Source organism: Rhinopithecus bieti, unplaced genomic scaffold (genome assembly GCF_001698545.2).
Source record: "Rhinopithecus bieti isolate Rb0 unplaced genomic scaffold, ASM169854v2 scaffold_7167, whole genome shotgun sequence".
NCBI classification, from domain to species: Eukaryota; Metazoa; Chordata; class Mammalia; order Primates; family Cercopithecidae; genus Rhinopithecus; species Rhinopithecus bieti.
Genome location: NW_016805471.1, coordinates 221,373 through 244,152, shown reverse-complemented (window position 1 = coordinate 244,152; position 22,780 = coordinate 221,373). Strand labels below are relative to the sequence as shown.

The following is a 22,780-nucleotide window of genomic DNA, read 5'->3' as shown; positions in this document are numbered from 1 at the left end:
ATGGAGAATTTGTATATTTATAAAGTTTTGTTCTTTAAGAGACAGTATAACATTTTCAAGGAAGCTTCAGCCTCTGCATTTGGAAGAAAACAAGACTGAGAACATGTTAGGAAAAGACTAGCTCAGGGATGTGACACATGTTTTTCCGATTTTGTTCATGGCAGATATCACTAATAAATGATAGCACTCTTTCCTGCTGGATCTGAATGCAGCCTCAGAATCCTTCACACAGCCCCAGAATCCAACTTCAGAGTTGGCTCTTGTTTGAAAAATCATTTTCAATCATTTGACTATATTTTTTTTGTCTCTTATTTTTTCTTTTTTTCTCTAAGATTTGTGTAGGAAGCAGTTTACTACATGAAAACTTGTATACGAATACTTCATTAACCTGATAAATATTTGTTGGGCACCTGGTATGTACAAGACACTGTTTTAGTCACTTGAATAAAAGAGTCAGCGTTCTACTCTATGATGCTTGCATTCCGCTGACAAAACTAGAAAATTTATTAAACAGATATAATTATTCCTGATGGTGATGAGATACTTCTCAGGTTTCCATAGTAGTAAGTGCCTGAGTGAGCACAACTTTTAGACTGGCTTGGTGTGCCTGTATGAGGAAGAGATATTTGAGCTAGGATACAAGTAATAAGGAACTGCTCATGTAGGAGGTCCAGGACAAGAATTCCTGGCAGAGAGAATAGCACAGGTAAATCCCTGAGGAAAGAATGGATCTGGCACATTTGAGGAAAAGAATGAAGGTCCATATTGCAGAATCAAAATGGCAAGAAGTAACCTGGAGAACTATTCAGTGAGCAAACCAGGTAGGACCTTATAGGTCATGAGAAGAAACTTAGATTGTGTTGGAAATGCAGTGGGAAGTCATTGGAGGGAGTGGAAGGAGTCAATTTGATTAATTAGAGAGATGGCATAACCTGGTTTACATTTTTTTAAGTCCATTTCCAATTTGCCTTAAGAAATTGGGGAAAAAAGGCAGCAAGGTGCCTTTTTTTCTAAGTGGGAAATGTGTTTAAGACCATCTGGCTGATTTGGGAAGATTGGATTGAGAATAGGGGAGGAAGCAAAGAGGACGGTTAGATGGCTATCCAGCCATTCATAGAGACAGTTGATAGTGAATTGGAATGAAAGGAGTAATTTAGAGAAAGAGGAATGGATAGAGTTGGAAAAGTTTTGGAACAGTACTTTCTGATCAGTAGGAAAGGAGAAGTTAGTACTACTGGCTGTATTTCAGCTAGATTTAAATTTTATCCTGTAATAAAGGCAACATGAGTTTAATAAACTTTCCTTCAAGGATTTTTTTCATCGTGTTTACTTGTGAACCCATCACATTCAGTTACCCTTATCTTTATCTCTGTTGACAAACACCACCTGAAGAAATGAAGCTTTCTCTCAGAGAAACAAATGTAAGTACTGGCTTGTGTTGTTTCTTTTCTTGGACCCTTGTTAATCTTACTCCCTCCTCGTTATCTGCTTCATTTCTAGGCATACTTACCCCATACCTTCTGGATCACCTTATTGGATGCTTTTTATCAAAGCCTGGTCTGCTTCTTTGTGCCTTATTTTGTGAGTCTTTGTTCACTCAGTATATTTGTTATTAATGAATCAATGATGCTTCTTTGTACTATGCCACCAATATCAGCATAAAGGAGGGCAGATTGCTCATATAATCAAGTTGATTATAAACTGACTAAAGTATAATCTCCCCAAAAATATATGTTAGGTAACGGATTAAATTTAGATAGACATACCTAGTTTGAGTCCTCTTAGGCCTCTTGTTAACCCTGTACTGCTTAAAAATTTTTATCAACGACTTGAACAAAATTGGATGTCTGGCTATATAATTAGATTAGTCAAAAATCAGACAGGCTGGGTACAGTGGCTCACACCTGTAATCTCAGCATTTTGGGAGGCCAAGGCAGGTGGATTGCTTGAGTTGAGGAGTTTGAAACCAGCCTGTGCAACACAGTGAGGCCACCGTCTCTACAAAAAATTTAAAAATTAGCTGAGTGTAGTGGTGTGGACCTGTGGCCCCAGCTATTTGGGAGGCTGATGTTGGAGGATCGCTTGAGCCCAGGAGGTCTAGGCAGCAGTGAACTCAGTGAACTGTGATCGTGCCACTGCACTCCAGCCTAGATAACAGACTGAGACCCTGTCTAAAAAAAATCAGAGAGGAAATGCCAGAATATGACAGCTTTTATTAGTGAGTGCTGGGCTAATTCTACTCGAATGACATTCAGAGCATTAAATTTAAGATTCCGTAAGTAGTGTCTCCAAAACTATAAAACCTGTTTTACAGGTAAAGAATGGAAGAAATGTAACAAAGCAAAGAATGCATAAACTTTAATTTTAAAAAATTTAGGCTAACACCAAGCACAAAGCAGCATTGTATAGCTGCTCATCCACATATACCCCTCTCCTAAAGAAAACACCTGTATCATGGATGGTGTTAATAGAAGCACAGTGTTAAGAATGAAAAAGATTATCATTTCTAAATTAACAATTTTTATTCTTTATTCAAATAAAATCATTTGAATTAGGCTTGCTAGAGTTTTCTGGCCATACTGCACTTCAGGGGAAATATAAACAAGGCAGTCTGAAGTATATTCAGAAGAGAATGAAGATGATGGTGAAACATGAGAAAATTGTGTCATTAGAGGAATAGTTTAAGGACTTGAAGACATATATGAAAGGAGGGTATATTTTCCTCGGAAAGATAGTCATGATAGCTGCCTCAAAGATTTGTAGCTCTGTTAAATAGAACAAATTTCTCTATACCTTAAAAAGCTAGCAGTGTGAGTAAAAGGTTCCAGGAGGATCAATTATAATTCAGAATAAAGAGGAATTCCAGTTGAAAAAAACTGAAGATTAGATGCCCTGTCTGGAAGAGAGTCAGTCTCTTACTTGTGAAAAGTGTATTTATTTGTTTATTAAAAAAAAGTTTATTATTTACTTGTGAAAAGCTCAAGTTTATTTCAAATGGCCAGTTCACAGGGACCTTGTAGAAGGGACTCAAGCCTTGGTTGAATTGTAGATAAAGTGATGTTACCCACACCAAGTTGCACAACTATCTAAGATCATCTAATGTCCTCTCTTTCTAGACCTACCAGGGCTCAGATATTGACATCTTTGCGTTTGGAAACCCCCTGAACACAGCTGCTCTGTTCATCATTCTCCTCCATCTGGTCATTGAAAGCAAGAGTTTGGTGAGTGGTTTTCTCACCTCTGAAGTAGCCTAAAATCTTTTATGCTTGGGGATAATTTTTAGTTAGCTTGGAGCTCAATTTTTAGTTTTTTGAGGAACCTCCAAACTGTTCTCCATAGTGGTTGTACTAACTTACATTCCCATCAACAACGTACAGGGGTTCCCTTGTCTCCATATCCTAACCTGTGTCTGTGGGATGATATCTCATTGTACTTTTCTTTCTAGATAAAGTTACTTAATTAGTGAGCCAATGTTAAGAAAAATCATATTGCAAGATATGCATGAATATGAAAGTAGCTAGGCTGTGGTATGACACACAGACATTTATTTCTTGCTCATATAAAGTTGGCTGATATTCCAGACAGCTCTAGAAGCAACTGTCCTCTGAGAGAACTTCTTGGTCAGTATGGAAGGAAAGGAGACAGCATGGAAAACTGCAGACCAGCTCTTACATGCTTCTAACCTGAAAGTTTTACATACCCCTTGTAATCACATTTTATTAGTCAAAGCAAGACATATGGCCATGCTTAATTTCAAGGGAGTGTGGAAATATCATCCATCTTAATGCTTACTCAGGGAGCAGAATAACAGTATTTGTGAGCAACAGTACTGTCTAACACCTATTTGAATGGCTTAAGTTTGAGGTTCACTGGGTTAAGGTATTACATTAACAAGGAAACAGACCAATGAGTAACTATATGAAAAAAAATTAAGAAGAAAATCCAGACACCTCTTGGTGCATGGATAGTATAGAATAAACTAGTCAACAGAATTCCCTTTTGGCATTTGAGTTAGTTTTACAGAATTCAAACAGTGAGGTAACTCATTCACAAAAAATACTCCCATCTCTTTGATATCTTATATTTTGTTTGTTAAGGTTTGTTACGCCATTCATCCAGTGCTTAGATGTGTTGTCTCTTTAATGGAGCAGATTTGTCCAGGTGGCAATACCGTATCAGTGAGAGAGCATTCATTTCCTCTGTTCGTCTTGTCTTACAGACTTGGATTCACATGCTGGTCATCACTGGTAGCATCTTGTCTTATTTTTTATTTGCTATAGTTTTTGGAGCCATGTGTGTAACTTGCAACCCACCATCCAACCCCTACTGGATTATGCAGGAGCACATGCTGGATCCAGTATTCTATTTAGTTTGTATCCTCACAACGTGCATTGCTCTTCTGCCCAGGTATGGTATTTATTTTATCATTGAGAGAATAAATGGAATCATAGGCTAGGAATCCTTCAAGTAACTACTAAGAATGGTTGGCAGGCCACCCTGTTTAGTAGTGAGAAAGTCCATTTGTGTCCTAGTTAAAATGTTGGTTTTAACTGTTTTATCAGAGAACATAAATGGCTTAAGCAAACCGAGAGACTGATTGACCTCTCATGAAAAAGTTTATCTGGTTGACAGTTTACAGGGATAGGGTAGCTTTGCTTCACAGAGTTATCTAAGGATCTAAATCCTTTCCTCTATCTTTTTACTTTACTGTCTCCCAGTGGTCAGCCCCTTGTCTGGGTCCATTTCGTGCTGCCACAGTGGAATATCACAGGTAACTTATAAACAGAAATTTATTGGTTCACAGTTTTGGAGGCTGAAAAGTCTAATGTCAAGCCACCAGAAGATTTGATGATTCCAATTCCAAGATGGCACCTTGAACACTACACCTTCAGATGGTGGAAGGGCAAAGAGGCAAAAGGGGATCGAACTCGCCCTTTTATAATGGCATTAATCTCACTCATGGGGTCTCTGCCTTATCACCTCTTAAGGTCCTATCTCTTAATATTGTAAAAACAGCTGCTAAATTTCAACAAGTCATGTTGTTCCAAAACTCATTTGAAGGGAATTCCAACGATAGCAGCCCTCATCTGCATGACTGAAGATGACTCCTCAGCTGATCCCCAACCCTGCTTGCCCCTGTATACAGGAATGGGAAAGTAGAGGGCAAGCAACTTTGTTTTGTATTTTGTTTGTTTGTTTTCTTGTAGTGGCATGAACCTACATATGTACATTGTAACTGAGTGGCTAAAATCTCGGAGTTTCTAAAAGGAAGAAAGGGAGAATGGGTATTGAGGGACAAGTAGCAGTCTCTACTACAATCTGTAAACACTGAACACTTTTCAACTTTCCTCCTTTATCTGAGTTCAGTTATTCCCCCAGTTCTAGTTTAATCTGATTTATAATATTGTATGGGATGGAAATGACTAAGAAGAATACATGGGTTTTTAATATATGGATAGATTCTTGGAACACGGAACTCATTGTCTCTGCAGTTTCACAAAATCTGTTTAGCTGAAAAGATTACAACAAATAGTTGTTCTCCTTTTTTAAACATAATTGAGAGTCATAGTGGTGAGTTCATGTTATTCTATAACAGCGTCAACAAACTGTGACAAACAGCCCAAATTTGGCCTACTGTCTGATTTTGTAAATAAAGCCATACTCATTTACATATGATCTATGGCTGCTTTTGCAATACAACAGCAGAACTGAATAGTTCCAATAAAGTTTGTCTGGCTTGCAATGCCTAAAATATTACTATCCAACCCTTTACAGAAAAAGTTTGCCCGCTCTAATCTGTAACTGTATCATACAGCACAACGGACACAATCTTTTGTTGCTGACCAATGTCTCTTCTAGAAATGCATAAGAAAACCCGTCTGAGTTACTCAATGGTACTTATATATAACAATATCACTGTGAAACTAAGATACTTCTATAATCCTCACTGCTATTGCCAGCTTCCAGATTAAAAACTGACAAGACAAACATAGAATTTCTGAAAAGCAATTAAGGTTTTGGCTTTAAAATTCTGGGCCTTTAACAGTATAGATCTAGTATTTTTGTGGTATACTAAAAAAATGACTCCCTAAAAGATTTCCATGTCCTAATCTCTGTAACGTGTAAATTTTATCTTATGTGGCAAGAAAAGAACTTTGCATAAGTGATTACATTATGGATCTTGAGACAAAGAGATTACTCTGAATTATCCAGGTGGATCCTAAATGTAACCACAAGTGTCCTTATAAGAAAAGAGGCAGAGGGAGATTTGACACAGAAGAGGAGAAGGCACTATGCCTATGGGATCATGGATTCCTTAGCCACAAGCCAAGAAATGTCATAAGCCACCAGAAGCTGGAAGGGGCAAGGAATAGATGCTCTTCTAGAGGGTCCAGAGGGAGCACACCCTTTCCAATACCTTGATTTTGGCCCAGTGAAGTTAATTTCATATTTTTTGCCTTGAAAACATTGAGAGAATAATTTTTGTAATTCTAAGCTACCAAGTTTGTAATAATGTGGTATAGCAGTCATAGGAAACTCATACAGATTTGGGTACCCAGAATCGGTTTCTGCTATAACAAATGCAGAAAACTATGGAAGTGGCTTTGAAATTGGGTAATGGGCAGAGGCAGGGAGAATTTTGAGGCACATATAGAAAAATCCTCTTAGACTTCCTTACCCAGGCCCTTGGTAGAAATATGCACATTAAAGTTGTAATCAGTGATCTTGATAGCTACATTTACTTATTAGTTCCAATATTTTATTTTAGATTTTCTACATATATAGTAATGCCATTAGCAAATAATGACCATTGTGTTTCTTTCTTTCCAATATGTAAGCACTTGATTTTTCTTATTGACCTGGCTGGGGAAACTTGTCTTGTTTCTGATCCCAGAAGGAAAGGTTTCCATATTTTCCTATTAATTATTATTATATAGAATTATTATATAGAATGTTATGACTATACCATTAACCAGATTAAAGAAGTTCCATTCTATTCCTTATTTTCACATTTAAAAAAATAAATAAATTTTTGTATCAATTGAGATAAGATTATCTTTTTTTATACTGTTAGTGTAGTAAATTACATTAATTGCTTTTATAATATGAAAACAGTCTTGCATTACTGAAAAATTAAGTTACTGCTGGTGAGGTTTCAGAAGAAAATGAAGAAGTCAGAGAAAGCCTGTATCATCAGATATAGAGAATACATATATCATCATACACAGAAAGTTGCTAGAAATATGAATTTTCAAGTACACTGATGAGGACTCAGAATAAAATGAGGAACATGCTTTGGGAATTTGAGGGAAGTGGATCTTGCAAATACTGGCCGGAAAATTAGCTAAATTGTGTTCTACAGTAATATAGAAAGCAGAATTTGTAAGCAGTGAAGTTGGATATTTGACTGAGGAGGTTTCTAAGCAGAGTATTGAAGGTGTGTCCTGATTTACTGCTTATAGTAAAATGTGAGAGGAAAGATACTGAAGGGAAAACTGCTAAGCCACAAGGAACTTGGTTTAGGAAATTCTCAGTCTATCCAGATTGCAAAAGTTGCTAAAGTTAGGAGATTGACTGTTAGGAGTATGCTTTGGGGAGAAGTTTGAGAGCATAGCTGGACAACCTTTCTGCTAGTGCTGAAGAGATTAGTTATGTGATTCCTAGATCTCCTCAACCATTGTAGTAGTAACCAGGAAAAGAAATGAGGTTATACAGGAAAGATCTGTGGTAGTACCTCTTATCTAGTGGCATAAATCCCAGTGACATACATAGGAGAGTCACAAGACTTTTGAGAACATTATACCAGAAGAAACACTGCCAGCTTAGTCTAGGAAGGGACACATTTGTGGTACTTTGTTACGATAGCCATAGGAAACTGATACAAATAGCATTTTTAACACTTACTGTGTGTCAACACTCTGCCTGCTTTGTATGTATTGTCTCATTTAACCTAATATTAAGCCTATGTAGCAACTATTTATATCTCTACTTTTATAGATGTTATTTTTGTTTTTTAATAAACACTTACATGACAATTACTGTTTTCTAAGTGCTTTACAAATATTAATTTATTTAATATTGTTTTATCTCCATTTTACATTAGAGTTCAGTTACCCTCTCCCTTTATTTCAGGAGCCAAGTGGCCACCAGACCCTTTTGCTTTTTTAATTGGTTAGTATTTGGGGGATTTTCCATAATGCATTTGAGGTGAATTTAATTCTAATGATGTTTCTTGTCACCTAGGTTTGTATACAGAGTTCTTCAGGGATCCCTCTTTCCATCTCCAATTCTGAGAGCTAAGCACTTTGACAGATTAACTCCAGAGGAGAGGACTGAAGCTCTCAAGAAGTGGAGAGGAGCTGGAAAGATGAATCAAGAGACATCAAACTATGCTAACCAATCAGCTGACAAGTCAGGAAGAAAACCCATGCCTGGCCCTTCTGCTGTATTTGCAATGAAGTCAGCAACTTCCTGTGCTATTGAGCAAGGAAACTTATCTCTGTGTGAAACTGCTTTAGATCACGGCTACTCTGAAACTCAGGCCTTTGAGATGGCTGGACGCTGCAAAGATTAAGAAAGGTAGACACCCTCCTTGGAGTTGCAAGTATTCTTTCAAGGTTGGAAGAGGGATTTTGAAGCGATATCTCTCCAAGCAAGAATGACTTGTTTTTCCATAAGGGACATGAGCATTTTACTGGGCTTGGAAGAGCTGACATGATGACCATTATTGTATGTTTGTATATACATTTGTAATAGAGGGCTAGAGTTTGACCTAGACAGAGTTTAAGGAAGTGAAATATTTAATTCAGAACCAAATGCTTTTGTAAAACTTTTTGGATTTTGTAAAAGCATTTTCATTCTCTTAGAAATTCAAATATTTTCAAGGGGAGTCATTTGAGACATATTTATTTTACTAGGAGATCTTATATTCTAGAGAAATGCTTTTAAATGGTCAGGCTCCAATCTGAATTTTTTTTATTAAGAAAAAAGTAGTTTTTAATGAATTGGTTAGGACTCAGAGGAAATACGGAAAAAACGTAGATGGTTAATTTACAGGTAAAATCCCAAGAGCCTTTTAAACAACAAGGTACCTAAAATAGGTATAATTATACTGCTTAAAATACAATTAGTGTCTATTAATAGCTTTTTATTTTCTGTGGGAAGATGCTTTAGGTCTTCTGACTGAAGATGTAGGCATATCTCTCTGCTCATTTCAATGTTTTCCTGAGGTGGAGCCTTCATTGGAAAGGAGAAAGAGGGATTCTAGGGTTTCCTCAGGGACCAGGAATGCATTCCTCTCTCAGGTTCCAATCAAGAGAAGACCTTTTATGAGATCTGCCTCTGTATAGATGTTGTCAGTTAGGAAACTGAAGCCATAGATCAGGCAGACAAACAGCCCACTGGGCAATTTCCTGTATTTTAAAACTGACAATAGCCTGATCGAAGTGATATAATCAATTTCAAAACAATCTTCCAGAGGCCACTTGAAGGTTCATAGTTTTTACAATACCCTAAGACTTTTCAGGTGTTGGAGCCTCTAAAATATGAGATATAAACTGAAACTAATACAGGTTGTTCTCTGGAGGTTTCTATGAGGTTCTTAGAAAAATTTGGTTTTAAAATACATTTGAGGACAGGAATGTCTATAGCAAGTTTACTGCTATTGCAAATCATGTATGCTGGCTTTAGTTGTAACAAATAAACTACTTTATGCTAAGTAAGGCCAGGTACTACTATAAAATCATATATTCCTGTTTGAAGTTCTTGTGAATTCCTTTCTCTATTTATTATATTTGAAAGTTGTCAGCCACCAATCATCCAGAATTTCCTTCCTGAATCTCCATGCTCATATGCAACGTCTGCCTCAAGGTCTTCTTAATGACTGTTATTCTCAGGGTTTAGTTTTCTACCTTCTGCCTACTATTTTGGTCTGACATTTTTGTAGCCTTCTGTTATTCTTGGAAATAGTCTTTTACATAAGCTGATTTCTAGAACTTTCAAAATCTCACATAGCTAATGGAAGTTGCTTTCTGCTTTCTTATGACTGTTTTTATAAATAAACTGTTTCATAAATAATGTATACTGAAAAATCATCATCACTCTTATAAACATCTGCCAAATCCAACTGTAATTAGTACCAGAACTTAGAAGGAAAGTCACAAAGCATGCCTTTTACCAGAATATTGCTTTTGCCTTATATGGAAAATCACTGATGTCATATCATTTATTATCCTCGCAGCAGTTGGCATTCATTCCCTGAGATCGTCGTCTCCTGATAAACAATAATTTAGAGATATGTTCACTTGTAAATAAAAAGGTTAGCATCTCAGGACAAAGAATGAGCCAAAACACTAAAGAAAAGATCAATTTTCAGAATTGAATTATCTGTACATATGAATAGAGGAAAATACTGAGTGCTAATGTGATAGGGTCACAATCTCGTATCCACAATTCTAAAACCTCCAAACCTCTGAAAACTGAAATATTTTTATAAATTAGGCCAAAATTCTATGCCCTGAACAAATGTAAAGCTATTTATGTACTTAATGTTATCATTCATATACTTTGCTACAAATATATTATTTCATTACTGAGTGCTAAACTGTATTTCCTTTTAAAATTTGGAAAATCTTGAATTCTGAAACACATTTAGACCTTAGCCTAAAGAGGCTGGGATCTGTATGAAGCTTTTAAAGGGTCACGTTTATAAGTCAATAACTCTTTTACATAAAGTTACCCAAGCTGATGCGATCTGGTGTTCAGTGCACTTCACCAAATTGGGGGGTGGGGGGGGGACCAAGTATTATATCATTGCTGTCAGTAGATAAGAAAATTGATTAATAGTATACATTTTGGGATATAATCTTATACATAGGATTTATAAAATAATTGTATTGAGTTCCCAAAATGTACTCTAGACATTAAAGATCTGTGTGCCCTTACCAGGACTAAAGTTCCCACTGGACACTCAATGGGCAATGTGAGACTATTAGCAACCTCTAATTTCAGACCAGTCGAGGAGCCACTGATCCTCTAAAATGAAAGAGCATGAACCTGTGAGAGTGAGATATAAGGGAGGTGAACTGTGATTGGTAAACAGGCTGCCAGCATGCTGTTAGAGAGACAGAAACAATTTCTTACGACTTGCCACCCATATCCATAAAAAAAAAAGGTGATTAGACCATTTTATTTGTATTAAGAATTATTTAAAATAAGTATAATATGTGTATTTCACTGAGCCTAAGTTGAGCAAGGCTAAAAGTTGATACATTAAATATGTACCTACAACTATAACAAAACTGACATATGTTCTTAAACTTTCACAAAATTGTGACCACAATTCAGTTGCTAGATTTCACACTCTCCTTAGGTTTATACAAACTGCAGGACAGGAAATGATTAATATAGAAATTGCTAAAACAACTTTTTGAATTTCAAATATGTTTATACATAGTAAAGATACAAAAATACATGTATAAAATTGGTATCTATTTGGAATGCTGAGGCAGTCCAGGTTGCTGGTGGAGGTTAGTAGGGAATCCTAGTTGTTTAAAAGGCAAAATGGATGCCTAATTAAATTAAGTATATATGAAGATTTGTGTTTTAAAGCTTTTTAGTGGGGAAAAGTACTTTTACCACTAATTGCTTCAGAAATTGAGTTGTGTAAAGTGGTCTAGAGCTAAAAGTCATTTCTAAAATTTTAATTACCAATGAGAAGAAACCAGATATTAAACATCTTTTGAGGAAAGTTACAAAATGGTTTACTCCATGCAAAGTTTTACTGTGCTCTAAAATATGCTTTTTATGACTTTGTTGGTATGGATGAACACAAGAAAACTGAAAATAAATTTAATTAAGTGAGGGATGCAAATTAATTTTCTTTTAAAAAATTGCATCTCTCGTCTAAATTCTCCTTTGCAAAGTTTAATATCCAGTTCTTTGCCACATAAGTAAAACAAAATATTGTCCATAAATATTGATCTAGTTGTTGCAGTCTCAATCAGCCAACTGATATATCCTGAACAAACCCAGCTATGAGGAAAATTCTATAGAGACTCTTCTATAAAATTATAATCTTGATATACATCCAGAATGGGGTCCTATAAAGTCAAGTGTTAATATTGATATCTAAATAACTTTGCATTCAATATGTCTTGCTACCTAAATGGATGGCATTGGTCTTTTATTGCTGTCTTTCATCACTTCTCAGAATTATGCATACATTAGAAGGGTAATAGTAAATACTTTAAATGTGTAAATTATCTTGGCTTTTAATAAATCAAAAGCAAGTCTCCAATGTTAACACTGAAATTTACCACTATGCACTGAGCTTGAGAAACAAAAACTGGCAGAGATAGCCTAAATCTCTATGTCTTTTTTTGTGATAGGATAGAAGAGAACGTTCCATAACCTGTTACTGTAGCACCTGCATGATTTTAAATCTCTAAAGTTGATAATTTTGTGCTGCAGTCATGGTTAGGCCTGGCAAAAGAACAAAGTCTGCTTTGCTTTGCTTTTGTAAAGTCTTTCATTGAACTTGAAATAAGAGAAAAATGAAGGTGAAAAAATAAGTTGAATAAAATTAGTCCAAAACAAACATGCAAATTTGCAGTGCACGGTCGAGCATTTCTGCCCATGAAAAGTGCTTCTGTACAGCTCTCTGCAGGAAGCTCTTCACAGTCAAGAAGGTCATTTTCTTTTAGTGTAGCTGGCAAAAGTCTCTGATCATCCTTATAATTAGTTTAGGAGAAAGGTCTGGATGTAAATCTGTCTTTTAATCCATTCGACGAAATATGACACATTACTATAAACGCCAGGCCCCAGGACTTTGGAAAAGCAGACGGAGCCCCATGAAGTTAATCCAAATAATGTCCACTGTCCTCCAGGCTTCTCACAAACAAGAGGCCCACCACTGTCGCCCTGCAATGAGTAGCAATGGGAGTTAGTAACTGGCATTTCAGGGCCGTAATGTGTGTCCATACTATCCTGAGGATACAATAAAGCTAAACCCAGATTAACCAATTTGGAAAGTTTCAACAAAGCTTACCTTGTCAGCCTGTGGAGGAATTGTGCTTTCCGCTGTAAAAACAGAACTTTCAAATAAACATCTTAAACTCTGATCATTAAAAGGTGGAGTGGCTTGGGAAGAAATTGTATTTTTTCCCCAGAAAATTAAAAGACCTTTTCAGGCATTTTCTGCACTTACACAAATACGTCGTAAAGCTTTTAAAACTATCAGAACTAATTACCTCAAAATTGACCTCATTCTAATTTAAGCTTGACTTATGACTGTGGAAACTACCCAAAATGGAATAAAGATTCCCTCCACACACAGTACTACAAACATATTCTAAAATATCTATTTTCAAGAATCTGGCTTTGTGAATGAATACATTAAGTATAACACAATTTGGGGTCCCTTACTACGCTTCTTAATAGTTCTTAAGACTTTTAAATTTGGCATAGTTGAATACAAAACAGGACCACTTAAAATTATTTATAATGAATATTTCATTAATAGCCTGTATTTTATTTCATATATATAGGGATTTTCATTCATGACATTGAAGGATTCCAGTTGAATTATATTCGGTTTTTCCCCCAAATATAGTTAACGATAAAATGCTATGGCATTAGAGATAGCAATATTTGCTACATCTGAAAACAAAGGTATATTCTGCACTGCCTCGAAAAAGAAGAGCTGATACCATGGGGGGAAAAAAAAGTAAATATGTGAATTCATTGTGGAAGTTTACAAATACTCGACCTACAGACTTTCAAAATTAGAAGCATATCTATGGTCTTCCTACTTGGTATTGTTGAAGAACATAGGACTAATGTTTCTCAATCCTTTCCTAAACATTTTCCACATAGTAGCTCATTTAATCTTTACAAAATACCTAAGAGTTTATATTATTTATTATATCTGTTTTGGAGATGTTGAAACTGAAGCACAGGTTAAATAACTTGTTCATTGACAGAGGCTGGATCTGAATCCAAGCAGCCTAGTAACAAGACTCTATAACTACTAGGCCACTCTGCTTCTTAGGAACATTAGTGAATATTATTGCTATGAAAGAGAAATTGGGCCCGGCACGCTGGCTCAAGCCTGTAATCCCAGCACTTTGGGAGGCCGAGGCGGGCAGATGACTTGAGGTCAGGAGTTCCAGACCAACCTGGTCAACATGGTGAAATGCTGTCTCTACTCAAAATACAAAAATTAGCCAGGTTTGGTGGTGGAAACCTGTAATCCCAGCTACTCCAGAGGCTGAGGCAGAAGAATCGCTTGAACCCAGGAGGTGGAGGTTGCAATAAGCTGAGATCACGCCACTGCACTCCAACCTGGGAGACAGAGTGAAACTCTATCTTAAAAAAAAAAAAAAAAAAAGAAGAAGAAGAAGAAAAAGATTAAAATTTTGATTGTGCTGTACGCTTTTGTGTAAGTGATGATCTTTGAATTTGTAACTTTCCAATACCCTAAGCCAAAATCATAAGCATAGAACTTGCAAAGAGCTGAATAAATTTTTCTGCCTAATAACCTAATTGAATTTTTTAAAGCAAAATTTATCTGTTACATGTATATAATGCTTAGACAAAAAAGAAAAATTTCCTAGAAACGTTTCACAAACTGTTTTCACAAATTTGTTTTCACATATTTCATACACATAGGGTATTTCGTTCTTGATTTCTCCTTATATAAAATAAATAAGATGCTCACCTATTGAAGTGGAACTATGGTGTCAGAGAGTGATTAAAATGGAACGTGTTTACAATGTCAGCACATTTTCACTTCCAGATCAGACATTTAATAAAATAATTATTTAGCATCTACTCTTTGAAAAGTTCTGTGCTAGTGTATAAAGAAACAAATAAGCACTGTTTTTGTCCCAGAGCAGCCAAAAGTCAGCTTGGGTAACAAGAATAACTTCACATGAAAGCAGAATCTAAAGGCTAGAAAGAGGAGTTCAAAGGAATGAGTGATGACTTCCAGGTGGCGAGGAATAAAAAATGCCTTCCTGAGATGTAGGTTTTGATTTAGGCTCAGTGAGTCAGGTAGGCACTCCATTAAGTGCAAAACAAAAGGTGAAAAGCAAGCAATTAAAAATGAAAGTGAGACTACATCTAAAGGCACAACGGATCTGGTTTGTTCTTTTGGTCCTCTTTGTAATATTGGGCTTGAAATCAACATATTTGGCTTCAGTATTGACTTATAGATTGTCACAGACAAACTCACACTTCATTATGTCCTGTTATGATTAAGGAAAATAATATATGTCATATAATAGAGGTTTAAGTAGAAACATTTGCTTCTGATATAGTAAAAAGTAGGTTTTGTTTGTTTTGTTTTCTACCTGAAGTTGTGTTAGAGAATATCTGGTATGCATTTAGTGTACCTACACCACTGAAATCCCACTACTAAAGAAGTTGGCAAGACCTGGTTCTTATTAGGCATCATGATAAGAACATGCCTGTGCTTGTGTCTGTGGGCCTTCAGCTCTCTGTCAAGGAATCATCTCCCTTCCCCTCCTTTAGCAATTGCCAAGAGATGATCTTGAACATGTGCCAAGAGGTGCTAGTTTTTGATAAACCTCCAGATGACATTGGAGAGAGGGAGAAATGTATTTATATTAATCATTGCTGCCACACTGCCCGGTTTCATATTCTCAGTCTACCACCTTCATGCTGGCTGATTTGGGGAAGATTACTTAATCTCCTGTATTCTTGATCTGTTTAGGGAAAATAAAGACACCGCCATATGGGTTGATTATGATAATTAAATGAGTTATTAGAAAGCGTTTTGCAGAGAGCCCGAAACATAATAAGCGCTAAACTGATAGATGTTAATATTGGTGTAATTACTATTCATTGAATGTCTAAGTATGTGCCAGATATCATATACAGATATGTGAAAGATACAGGCTTCCAAATACATTAACTTAGTTAATCTTCACGGACAGAATTAGTCCCATTTTACTCATGAGAAAGCTATCCAGAGAGGTTAGATAACTTCACCAGGTTATACTGCTCGTAATGGCAGAGATGAGCTCCAACCCAGATCTTTCAGGCTTCAAGTCCTGTGCCCCACACCCACATCATGCTGCCTCCTACAACACTTTATTTTGGGCCTGGGAATTCAAATCCAGTCCTCCTGTAGAGAAGGGAGGGATTCCTTTACCACCATCCACCTCAGCAGGATGACGTGAGGCCATGAGGCAGAAAGGAGGGTGGTCTCAGCGAAACGCCAAGGGAGCTGTCTGCTCCGTCTTTCCCATGACAACTGTCTAAGCAATAACCACAGGGCCATTTTCAATACCCTGATTTTTCCATTCTAAAATGAATCATCAAAAATATAATGTATTTACATTGAGCTAGTACTTAAGAGCACTGTTGTATCTTTTCTTCATTACTAAACTGTAGGGAGCAAATTACTCCAAAGCAGTAAAATAACAAAGGTGCTTCACAGCAGCATAGTATAATAACTGTCTTCCCCAGTTTTTGTTACAAGCTTATTTGAGCACTCGCACTTTTCCCTCCTTTCCTGGGAACCAGTCCAGTATAATGTTCGATGAGTGTCTGTTAAGTAAAAATAAAAAGGCTCTACACTGTTACGTTAATATGTTCTACAAACTCTCATGGCCATGAATCCTGAGTATCTAAAGGTTGAGTTCAGTGACATTTGAGGACATGCTGGCAATCAAGTGAGGGCCCAGACACCACCAGTGTGATGACCCCTGAGACAGAGTTAGTCCTGTCTCACACCCTGGAAGTTGGGGTGTTGATGTGTGTCTTAATGCTATCACCCCAATGACTGACAATGTCCTTTCATGCCTGCCCTGCTTCCCGGGGCAGCCAGGTGGAAGCCATGGTTACTACTAGCTCCTCTTAGAACCTCATTTGTCCTAACCACTAAAATGGTTGAATGAGATGAACAAGAAAAATTGTTTCTCTCCTGTTGCTGACCAAGGGTGATGTTCCCCATACAGTAGATGAGACAGTAGAAGGCACCCTGAATAAAGAGGATGGGTGTAATTACGAGAATTGTGTACCAGCTGCAGGAAAATGTGCTGTACATAATTAAACATTTGGCAACAAACAATTTTCAAAAAATATTTCCAAAGGGCCGTACGTGAGTAATAATGAATTTATGGGAATCCACTGAAGTTACTGTTGAAATGAATCTCCTTGGTAACCAGAAAGCAACTTACCATGCATGAATCAACTGTGCCAGACTCATAGCCAGCACATATCATCCGAGTGGTAATGGTCTTCATGTCAAAGTAGGACTGACACTGTTCCAGAGGAATAATGCGGACTTCTCCCTCTTGCAGCTTAAAAGGCACTGAATTTGAAAAAAAAAAAAAAAAAAAAAAAAAAAAAGAATATACATATGTTGGTAAAATGACTCAAAAGTGAGGCTAGTAAGGCTAGCCAAATATGAAATGCAAATATAAGTATGTTTATATCAAGAGAGGCATATTCTTTACTTGAAATGTCATTTTAAAGACACGGCTGGTTTGGAATCAGAATTTTCTAGTTAGAAGTGTTCATAGCAATTATTCAGTGAAACTCCTTTATTTTATTAACGGGGAAACCGAGGCCCAGACTGGTTAAGTAAGTTGGTTCATCCTTAGCATATGCTATAACAAAAACAATAGCTACTACAAAGAAAATGAAACAATCAAGCCAGAGCTCTGCTGGCTGCTAGATAGGAGGCTGCCAGCTCAGCGTCAACTCAGCATGATAGTCCTGCTCTGCTAAAATAGAGAAAACCTGTTCAATCTAACAGAGAAGGGTTGTCCTATTCTTGATGAAAAGACTATGTCTCAATATGTGCCCCAGCAGCCATTACTTGAGGTAAGAACCTCTAATCCTAGAGGATATGACAGAGAGATGTGGAAAAGCTCAAAGCCATCCCTTGGTATTGACAGAGAGAATAGGTGAATTCCATCTTGCTTGAAAGTTCTTGAAGAACGACAATGGATTTCTTGCAGCAAGGCAGTGTGAATCTTTCACTGTTTAGCCATTCTGCAAAATTATACACACTGTTCTTCTTTTAAACAGTGATGGTGAAGCATCACTGGATACCTTATAGGAAGAAAGAGCCATTTTTAGGAAAATCAATGTGATGCAGGCAGTGGATGTTTCATAGGTTGTCTAAAGAATAAAAAAAAATAGCTAACATTTTTTGGGCACTAGTGGGTCTCATTGTCTTTAATCTTTACAACACTCTGGTGAGTTAGGCAGTTGCTTTTTTTTTTTTTTTTCCATTTTATAGGCTTGAAAGTTGTATAGTCAGATCAACCAGGTCTTTCTTACTGAATTCAGCAGAATTTTGCTTTTTTTTCAGACAGGATCTCATTCTGTCACCCAGGCAGTGATGAAATCTTGGCTCACTGGAGACTCCACCTTCCAGGCTCAAGAAATCCTCCCACCTCAGCCTCCCAAGTAGCTGGGACTACAGGCACACACCACCATGCCAAGCTAATTTTTTTTTTGTACAAACAGAGTTTCACCATGTTGCCCAGGTTGGTCTCGAACTCCTGGGCTCAATTCATGCTATACTACATGTGTGGAGTGTGCATTACATTGCAGTTTCGCTCCGAGTTCAATATGGATATTGTCGGAGGATTGTTACATGTGAGTTTTTTTAAAAAAGTCATTGACTTCTGCCTATTGAATTTCCTTTCCATTCTGTAATTGATGAAACAATGTAACTCAAAACTTATCTGACTAAATTTTAAGAAAAAAATTCTTTCAAATATACAATTTCTAAGGCCAATAACAGAATGCCAATATACATTATCATTCTTGAAAGCCATGGCATTATACTTGATATGGGCAGAGTAGGCAGTACTTAGAGTTTTCTGTTTGTTTGTTTAAGTCTCAAGTGGGTGGATCACCTGATGTCAGGAGTTTGAGACTAGCTTGGCCAACATGGCAAAACTCTGTCTCTACTAAAAAAAAAAAAAAAAAAAAAAAAAAAAAAAAAAAAAAAATTAGCCGGGCATCATGGCGCATGCCTGTAATCCCAGTTACTTGGGAGGCTGAGGCAGGAGAATCACTTGAACCTGGGAGGTAGAGGTTGCAGTGAGCCAAGATCATGCCACTGCATTCCAGCCTGGGCGACAGAGCGAGACTCTCTCAAAAACAAACAAACAAACAAACAATCATTATTCTAAATTAGGTAAAACTGAATGAGAGAGTCCATTGTAGGGGCTGAGAGTAAGTACATAGTACACATTTTTAATTTCCATGTGTTTTATATGTTTAAGTCATCTACACAGCCAAACTATTTTAATCAATTGAAATAGTCAAATAGCAAATCAATATGCTTTCTTGAAGGACTTATAGGTTGTATTACAGATGTAATACACACAAGACCAAATCATAACATAAAATTGGAGATATGACCCTGCAACTTGACTGCAGATTCCCAGTGACTGTCTCTATCATTGGGCTATCTGCAGGCAGTTAGAGACAGTCCAAAGCACAGTTGTGGCAGGTCTCCTCCTGCCACAAGGAAGCTCCAAAACATTTACAGTAGCTCCCTGGAGAGAGATTCTGAGGTGTGGAGTGGGATTTTTTGAGACTGCATTTGAGCTTGACCATTTTAAATGCCATGGTTCATTATTAATGTCTATCTATGATTTGCACAGCAAATGAAGTGTGATACATCGCTAAGTATTTACCATTTGTGGCTTTTTGTAAGAGAAAATGGGAAATTATGGCCAAAAGCTACCTAGTTTTTGGTTCTAGGTACTGGGTCTCATTCTGTCACTCAGGCAGTGGTGAGATCTCGGCTCACTGCAGACTCCACCTTGCAGGCTCAAGAAATCCTCCCACCTCAGCCTCCAACTGAGGAACACAGTGTTTCTCAGGCTCCTGAAGATCCTGGCTGATATGGTTTGGCTGTGTTCCCACCCAAATCTCATCTTGAATTGTAGTTCCCATAATCTCCACGTGTAATGGGAGGGATCTGGTGGGAGATAATTGAAACATGGGGGACAGTTACTCTCTTGATAGTGAGTTCTCATGAGGTCTGATGGTTTTATAAGGGGCTTTTCCCCCTTTTGCTTGGTAGTTCCCCTTGCTGCTGCCATGTGAAGAAGGACATGTTTGCTTCCCCTTCCACCATGACTGTGTTTCCTGAGGCCTCCCCAGCTCTGCAGAACTGTGACTCAATTAAACCTCTTTCTTTTATAAATTACCCAATCACAGGTATGTGCTTATAGCAACATGAGAATGGACTAATACACTGGCTTACTTTTATTGCCCATGTGGCCCCAGCCTGTGATATAGCAGTACGTGTCAGGCTCTAGCCACTGCTCCGGGCTGGGCAAGCAGACAGGCCGGACGTAGCCAGTCTCACTGATGTCTTCATTTAGCTCAATGATGCTGATGTCATAGTCCACCACTGCTCGACTGTAGCGGGGATGCAGGATGATGGTCTTCACAAAGCGTGTCTGCATGAACACTGATGGATGGTCTAGATTGTTGATGCCAAGCACCACTTTCCAAACTGCAGCATTCTCTCTCCTAAAATTATAATTCAAGAGCTATTGGCATCTTAAACTCCAGTTTATCATGTGAAATTCACATGTAATTTTAAATTAAAATTAAAACATTTTATTTATGTAAATAATGGCCATTTTCATGCCCACTTCTCAATGTATTCATGTAAGTGGCATTTATATAATAGCCTGAGTGGTTCATAAATAAGTATTATTGTTGCAGAAAGCTTAGCTCATGATTCCTGAATGGGGCTAGTCTTTAACATAAAACTTCTTCAGTTTTAAAGGTAAGCAGAGTTAGTTACTTGCTTCATAGAATGAGTAAGATAATGAAAAGCTATGTAGAAGAGAGAGGGGCAAGAGGAAAAGTGAAAAAGAAAAACAAGCCAAGATTAAGACATTCCTCCAAGAAAGAGCAAGTGACTTGAAGAAATGCCAGAGGAACCCCCTACAGATTTCCAGCTCAGAGCTTAAAAAGGTCACCCACAACCTCCAATGGTCATTCTCATACTCCACTGTTTTTGAATACTTGTCAACAATATTTTAGTCGATTCCCACCTTAAAATACTTTCTTCACTTGACTTCGAGGTCTTGCCATGCTCCAAAATTTCTTCCAATTTCATGGGCCTTCCCTCTCAGCCTTCTCCTCTGGGTTCTCCTCTTTGGCTCTCAGTCTCCACATGTTGAAATGCTCTGGAACTTCACTCTCAGCTTTATATTCTCACACCCTTGATTTCATCTAGCCCAGTGGTTTTAAATCCCACCATACCCTGGTGACTCCCAAATGTGTATCTCCAGCTCTATCCTTTCCCTGAGCTGCAGACTTAATGGTCAATGGTCTATTTAACACTCTCAGTTGGATATTTGATCATAGCCAACATTTATTGAGGGCTCACTATGTATCTCACAGTATTTAAGCCTTCAGGATTCAGTTTACAGTAACTTAATACTATAACCAGCCCAGGTGAATTTTCTCTTTTTCTTACACCCAACACTGAATGTGTCAGCAAGTCTTCGCCACTCCTACTTTCAAATATAACCCACATCTTACTGTTTCTCCCTCCTCCATGGCTACAATCCTAATCTAAGCTACTCTTGACTACTTGGACCATGCAATGGCCTCCCAAATCATGGTCCTTCTTCTAATCTTAGTCCCTATAATTCATTTTCCTTACTATCAGGATATGTATTGACTATATCCCCTATATCAATCAGAGCAATATTTTAAAAATATAATTAGATCAATCCATCTTCTGCTCACTATTCTCCAAAAGCTTTGTATCACACTTGAGACAAACCCTAGACTCCTATCCCTGGCTTCTGAGGCCCTACACCATATGCTCATTCTCACCCCAAGGACTTTGTTGCTAATTTTGAACATGCCAAGAGCATCCTCAACTCAGGAGCTATTTCCCTTGATGTTCCCCCAGCTCTCACATCGGTCTTATCTTTACTCCTTCTCTTCATCCAGGTCTCAACTCAGACATCATCTGCTCAGAGCTGTTTTCCCAACCAACCTGTCTCACCCTTACTCTGTCCCCTTCACTCTACTTGATACTGCTTTAATTTTCTTCTCATACTATCCATTGATATCAATGACATTGATATAACCATTTGTCTCTTCTATGTCTTGGCCCCTAGAATATAGTTATCTCTGTGAAGGCAGGGATTTGGCTGGTGTTTTTCACTAGTGTAGTCACAGGGCTTGGTACCTGGCCTATAGTAGGTCCTCAACAAGTACCTATTTAATGATGGCTCAATGAATGTTTTTGACTCTAACCACAAAGGCAGGGTTTGTTCTTCATTACTCCCTCCATCCCTTCCTTCACTCCCAGGCTCTCCTTCACCAGAATGGCCAGGATCAAAAATGTTGACATTTATTGGACCACAGTGTTGGGGCAAGAGTAGAGCTTTAATTGTGGGCACTCCTTTATACTCTGATAATGTGAGTCAGCCACACCACCACTGTTCCTATTTGGGAGCTTGTGATCAAATCAACTAAAGCAGGTTGATTTGACTAGCTAGATCAATTGTTTTTCAACCCAGACTGAACACTGAATCGTATGGGAGCCTTTAAAATAGTGATTCTCTGGACATCATTCAATATCAATAGAAACAGAAGCTCATGGGCTGGGTGGGGCCTGTGAGTCAGTATTTTTTTTTTTTTAATCCTTTTATTTTATTTTATTTTATTTTATTTTATTTTATTTTATTTTATTTTTTGAGACAGAGTCTCACCCTGTCACCCAGGCTGGAGTGCAGTGGCG

At 37.5% G+C, this 22,780-nt stretch overlaps 2 protein-coding genes across 5 annotated transcripts in view; one reads left to right on the top strand and one right to left on the bottom strand.

The window, feature by feature from the left end:
• Nucleotides 1-10,077, top strand: part of ATP10D (ATPase phospholipid transporting 10D (putative)) — a 119,887-nt gene extending 109,810 nt beyond the window's left edge. For all 3 annotated transcript variants that reach the window (XM_017872645.1, XM_017872646.1, XM_017872644.1), the window contains 4 exons: nt 1,501-1,581; nt 3,117-3,221; nt 4,220-4,407; nt 8,245-10,077. In XM_017872645.1, the coding sequence (XP_017728134.1) occupies nt 1,501-1,581; nt 3,117-3,221; nt 4,220-4,407; nt 8,245-8,575 (705 nt within the window). In that variant the 3' untranslated portion in view covers nt 8,576-10,077. The remainder of the gene's footprint in view (nt 1-1,500; nt 1,582-3,116; nt 3,222-4,219; nt 4,408-8,244) is intronic.
• Nucleotides 10,078-10,183: 106 nt separating this feature from the next.
• Nucleotides 10,184-22,780, bottom strand: part of CORIN (corin, serine peptidase) — a 227,637-nt gene continuing 215,040 nt past the window's right edge. For both annotated transcript variants that reach the window (XM_017872647.1, XM_017872648.1), the window contains 3 exons: nt 20,267-20,538; nt 17,208-17,341; nt 10,184-12,921 (listed from right to left, as the gene is read on the bottom strand). In XM_017872647.1, the coding sequence (XP_017728136.1) occupies nt 12,739-12,921; nt 17,208-17,341; nt 20,267-20,538 (589 nt within the window). In that variant the 3' untranslated portion in view covers nt 10,184-12,738. The remainder of the gene's footprint in view (nt 12,922-17,207; nt 17,342-20,266; nt 20,539-22,780) is intronic.